The sequence below is a fragment of the Sapajus apella genome, unplaced genomic scaffold (assembly GCF_009761245.1).
Source record: "Sapajus apella isolate SASKATOON/1434 unplaced genomic scaffold, GSC_monkey_1.0 scaffold47, whole genome shotgun sequence".
Taxonomy (NCBI): Eukaryota; Metazoa; Chordata; class Mammalia; order Primates; family Cebidae; genus Sapajus; species Sapajus apella.
In genome coordinates this window covers 3,242,144-3,248,438 of record NW_022436987.1, presented here as the reverse complement: position 1 = coordinate 3,248,438, position 6,295 = coordinate 3,242,144, and the positions used below count along the sequence as shown (strand labels likewise).

General features: G+C 37.8%; 1 protein-coding gene across 1 annotated transcript; it reads left to right on the top strand.

The window, feature by feature from the left end:
* Positions 1 to 4,401: 4,401 nt before the first annotated feature.
* Positions 4,402 to 5,852, top strand: LOC116525353 (olfactory receptor 5P2). The gene has a single exon (XM_032241157.1). It carries the CDS (start codon positions 4,529 to 4,531, stop codon positions 5,516 to 5,518), a length of 990 nt encoding a protein of 329 aa, XP_032097048.1. The 5' UTR covers positions 4,402 to 4,528; the 3' UTR covers positions 5,519 to 5,852.
* The last annotated feature ends 443 nt before the right edge of the window (positions 5,853 to 6,295 follow it).

Below are 6,295 nucleotides of genomic sequence, written 5' to 3'. Positions count from 1 at the left end.
TCTTTAATCTGAAGTATCAAAGTAAACTTAGAACAGAACAGAGGCCCTGGAGGCAACGCCACACATCTACAACCACCTGATCTTTGACAAACCTGACAAAAACAAGCAATGGGGAAAGGATTCCCTGTTTAATAAACAATGTTGGGAAAACTGGCTAGCCATGTGCAGAAAACAGAAATTGGATCCCTTCCTGACACCTTACACTAAAATTAACTCCAGATGGATTAAAGACTTAAACATAAGACCTAACACCATAAAAACCCTAGAAGAAAACCTAAGCAATACTGTTTAGGACATAGGCATGGGCAAAGACTTCATGACTATACCACCAAAAGCAATAGCAACAAAAGCCAAGATTGACAAATGGGATTTAATTAAACTAAAGAGCTTCTGCACAGCAAAAGAAACTATCGTCAGACTGAATAGGCAACCTACAGATTAGGAGAAAACTTCTGTAGTCCATCCATCTGACGAAGGGCTAATATCCAGAATCTACAAAGAACTAAAACAGATGTACAAGAAAAACAAACAAAGAAACCCATCCAAAAGTGGGCGAGTGATATGAACAGATATTTTTCAAAAGAAGACATATATGAGGCTAACAAACATGAAAAAATGCTCATCATCACTGGTCATTAAAGAAATACAAATCAAAACCACATTGAGATACCATCTCACGCTAGTTAGAATGGTGATCATTAAAAAATCTGGAGACAACAGATGCTGGAGAGGATGTGGAGAAATAGGGACACTTTTACACTGTTGGTGGGAGTGTAAACTAGTCTAACCATTGTGGAAGACAGTGTGACACTTCCTCAAGGACCTAGAAAAAGAAATTCCATTTGACCCAGCAATCCCACTACTGGGTATATACCCAAAGGATTATAAATCATTCTATTATACCGACACATGCCACGTATGTTCATAGCGGCACTGTTTACAGTAGCATAGACCTGGAACCAACCCAAATGCCCATTGATGATAGACTGGACAAGGAAAATGTGGCACATATATACCATGGAATACTATGCAGCCATAAAAAATGATGAGTTCGTGTCCTTTGTGGGGACATGGATGAATCTGGAAACCATCATTCTCAGCAAACTGACACAAGAACAAAAAATCAAATATTGCATATTCTCACTCATAGGCGGATGTTGAACAATGAGAACACACAGACACAGGGAAGGGAGCATCACACACTAGGGTCTGTTGAGGGGGGCCAAGGGAGGGAGAGCAGGGGGTGGGGAGAGGTTAGGGAGGTATAACATGGGGAGAAATGCGAGATGTATGTGATGGGGGGATGGAGGCAGCAAACTACATTGCCATGTGTGTACCTATGCAACAATCCTGCATGATCTGCACAAGTACCCCAGAACTTAAAGTACAATTAAAAAAAGAACCAATATTTGGCTATGAGATAATGTATTATATTATACTCCTATTAATTGTCAAAAGAAAGTGTACCACCCCTTAGACAAAATGAAAAAATTGATCATTTGAGAATGGACAAACTCTTAAAGATTATTTGTGTTTTTGTGAGTTGAACTGCTCAATATTCACTTGAGAATGTGATAATGATCTCTACTGCTTTTGAATTCACATTTGAATCTCTAGAATCTTCAGAGATTTATCCCCAAAGGCAAAAGACAATAAAGTGTGGTTACTATGTAATAACAAGACATCTAAATTTATAAGTGTAAGATGATTAAATTTTTATTTCACGAGGTAAGACTTCGGGTTTGTGGGTGAATCTGGTGTAATGAGTTTCAGTTTTCCATTTAAGAACACTTTATTCTTTAAAATTGTATATGTACTCACAAGTCATAATTAAGAAACAAGACAGATGTAATCTTGGAGTCAGTTAGCAAGTAACTTTAGCTGAATTAAATTAAGTTTCTGCAGTCAATTTAGTGTGAATTAACAGGCATAATTCAATTTACCAAAATTCTTCATATATCCACCCGTAAGAACAGAAACTCACATTGTCTTTCGACACTGTCTAAACTTGGCACTCAGCTATAATACTAATATAAATTAACTAACTGTGAGTCTCACTCTGTCACCCAGGCTGGAGTACAGTGGTGTGATCTCAGCTCATTGCAACCTCTGCCTCCCGGGTTCAAGTGATTCTCCTGCCTCAGTCTCCTGAGTAGCTGGGATTACAGGCATGCACCACCATGCTCTGCTAAGTTTTGTATTTTTAGTAGCGATGGGGTTTCACCATGTAGGCCAGGCTGGTCTTGAACTCTTGACCTCAAGTGTTCCACCCGCCTGACCCTTCCAAAGTGCTAGGATTACAGGTGTGAGCCACCATGCCCGACCCAAGATGCTTTTTTTTTGGACACAGCGTTTCACTCTATCACCCAGGTTAGAGTGTAATGGTGCAATCATGGCTCACTGCAGCCTTGACCTCCCAGGCTCAGGTGATCCTTCCACCTCAGCCTCCAAAGTAGCTGGGACTATGGGTGCATGCCACCATGTCTGGCTAATTTTTAGAGACCAGATTTTGCCATGTTGCACAAGTTGGTCTCAAATTCCTGGACTCAAGTGATCTGTCCACCAAAGTGTTGGGATTACAGGTAGGCGCCACCATGCCTGGACTACCTAGACACTTTGGAGAAAGATAAGGCTATAAAGCCAGGAAACTTGGAGTTGAGGGTCAAGCTGGCCATCAACAGAGTGGCCCTTGGTAAACTTCTCATATTTCCAGGCTGAAACTTTGTTCTTCTGTATATTATGTCCAAAATAATATTATTTGATTCTTTAATACTTCAATTTGTTAATATTGTTACATTAGGAAATGATTTGGTTTGAATAAATATCTTAATTATGTTCTAAATCTTAATCATACAATATTATGCATAATGTTTAAATTAGTATTTCGACCTAATTGATATAATAATATTTTAACTGGAAATAATAAAAGCACTTAAACAATTTATATTAGATGACTTCACTCATAAGCATAACTTGACATTTCTTTTTATTTCTTCCCTGTCCTGTGAAGAAAATTGTATGCCTCTTTTAAAAAACTAGTTGATTAACTGATAGATGTTGTAAGCTATGTAACTAGCTAGGTATCTCTTTTATACATAAGTTATACATTTCAGAGAACTGAAATGTTAATCTGTTATCTACTGATTTTTAAGTGTACTAGATTTCATGGTAAATATTCCCAACTATGCTATAAATGTAATATTTATACAATGTTATACAAATGTAATATTATAATTATATTAACAACATAGTTATTATGGGAATTGACTGGAATCAAACTTCCTGGGATTCAGATCTGGAGTCTACCACTTACTATATAACCTTAGGTAAGTTACTTAACATTTTCAAACTTAGTTTCCCTATCTATAAAATGGGAATAATAAAAGTGCTTATCCATTTGACCCAGCAATCCCATTACTGGGTATATAGCCAAAGGATTACAAATCCTTCTACTATAAGGGCACGTGCATACGAATGTTCATTGCAGCACTGTTTACAATAGCAAAGACCTGGAACCAACCCAAATGCCCATCGACGATAGACTGGATAGGGAAAATGTGGCACATATACACCATGGAATATTATGCAGCCATAAAAAACGATGAGTTTGTGTCCTTTGTAGGGACATGAATGAACCTGGAAACCATCATTCTCAGCAAACTGACAGAAGAGCAGAAGATCAAACACCGCATGTTCTCACTCATAGGCGGGTGTTGAACAATGAGAACACATGGACACAGGGAGGGGAGAACTACACACTGGGGTCAGTTGGGGGGAAATAGGGGAGGGACGGTGGGGGGTGGGAGCTGGGGAGAGATAGCAAGGGGAGAGATGCCAGATGTAGGTGATGGGGAGGAAGGCAGCAAATCACACTGCCACGTGTGTACCTATGCAACAATCTTGCATGTTCTTCACATGTACCCCAAAACCTAAAATGCAATAAAATAAATAAATGGGGAAAAGTGCTTAATATTATTTTATAGAAATTAAAATAGATATCTCTCTATATATAATGTATATAATAAAATAATATATATGGTACATATTATATACATATAGACAAAATTCTTAACCATGAGCTGGTAATTTGTTGGGCATTCAGCAAATGTTAGCTAATATTTAAGTGTTCATTAAATAATCGTACATTAATATATTTAAACTTTTTTTGTTATATGGACCATCCCTTTTATTATTCTTCTAGGTATTATGTTTCAAAATCTTTATCTTTAAAGCAACTTTAAGTTAATTTTTATTAAAAATACAAATTGAAGAGGATACACATTATTTGAAGTAATTTTTTTGGGGTTTCTTCTAAAATATTTTAAAATATAGAAAGACTCATTACATATAAATACATAAACAATGAAACTCTAAAGTAAAAAACATTTAGTCTAAACTTTCCTTGAATGATATATCTATTCACATTAACCTTCATTTATATATTAACAAAGATGAAACCATCGAATTTATAACATTTTAATGTTCTGTTCTCATCACAGATTCATTTTGGCAGCAGCTACTTTGTCTCATGGACTCCCTGAAGGATGGGAATCACACTGCTGTGACAGAGTTCATCTTATTGGGCTTAACAGATGATCCAGTCCTCCAAGTCATCCTCTTCATGATCATCCTATGCATCTACCTGGTGACCCTATCTGGCAATCTCAGCATAATCATTCTTATCAAAATTTCTTTTCAGCTCCAGCATCCTATGTACTTTTTTCTGAGTCACTTGGCTTTTGCTGACATGGGCTATTCATCTTCTGTCACACCCAACATGCTTGTAAACTTCCTGGTGGAGAGAAATACAATCTCCTACCTTGGATGTGCCATCCAGCTTGGTTCAGCGGCTTTCTTTGCAACAGTCGAATGCATCCTTCTGGCTGCCATGGCCTATGACCGCTTTGTGGCAATTTGCAGCCCACTGCTTTATTCAAACAAAATGTCCACACAAGTCTGTGTCCAGCTACTCTTAGTAGCTTTCATAGCTGGTTTTTTCATTGCTGTCTCTTACACTACTTCCTTCTATTTTTTACTCTTCTGTGGACCAAATCGAGTCAATCATTTTTTCTGTGATTTCGCTCCGTTACTTGAACTCTCCTGTTCTGGTATCAGTGTCTCCACAGTTGTTCTCTCATTTTCTGCTGGCTCCATCATTGTGGTCACTGTGTGCGTCATAGCCGTCTCCTACATCTACATCCTCATTACCATCCTGAAGATGCGCTCCACAGACGGGCGCCACAAGGCCTTCTCCACCTGCACCTCCCACCTCACTGTGGTCACTCTGTTTTATGGGACCATTACCTTCATTTATGTGATGCCCAAGTCCAGCTACTCAACTGACCAGAACAAGGTGGTGTCTGTGTTCTACACAGTTGTGATTCCCATGTTGAACCCCCTGATCTACAGCCTCAGGAACAAGGAGATTAAGGGGGCTCTGAAGAGAGAGCTTGGTAGAAAAATATTTTCTCATGATGCTTGTTATTTTTGTAGAACTTCAAATAATGATATTACATAGAACCCTGTCTATTCTCTTGAGAATACTCAATGTGTGTAGATACAGATTTAGTGTTTGCTTTCTTGACAGTGTTGAAAGTTTCATATAGAAGTGACTACATCTTTTCTGCTCCCCGTGTACCTAATTTTCACACGGTTTCTGGAGCCTAATAAGCACAACTGCATATTTAAAATGAAGAAATAAAGAAAAAAATGATGAATTAATGGATGGCTGAATGAAGCTTTTCTTCCTGCTTGAACTGCTGACTCTGCTGACTTTGAATCCTGGCCACTGATCAGCTGAATGCTTCTGTCTGATTCAAGTGATTGAATGTTTAGGTCAGATCCTGCTACAACAGAGATAGCCTTTTACAACAAACTCGTACTCAGCACATCCACATCACTACCTTGACACTTTTATAAGCCAGATTAGCAACTAGAATCTCAGCCTAGCTTACTGAAAGGTTTGAATTCACACTTTACTAAATAGTTTCTTCTTTACGCATTTGCATGGCTGGAGAGCTAAAAGATCTAGAAGTCAAATGTTAGTAATAGTAGTAACAGTATTAAATTGTCCACTACATTCTGGGCCCTGTTCTCACTGATTTACAAGTATAGTATTAACCTAATTATTTCTTGGAATAACTCTTTAAAGATTTAAAAAATCCTTGTATTATAAAGGCTGTAACTGAGGCACATAAGGTAAAACAAAAGATCAATGGCACAAATAGTCTCATAATACTTTGGCTTTTTTTTTTTTTTTTTAAGGCACATACTTCCCGTAGAGTAAAGGGCACTT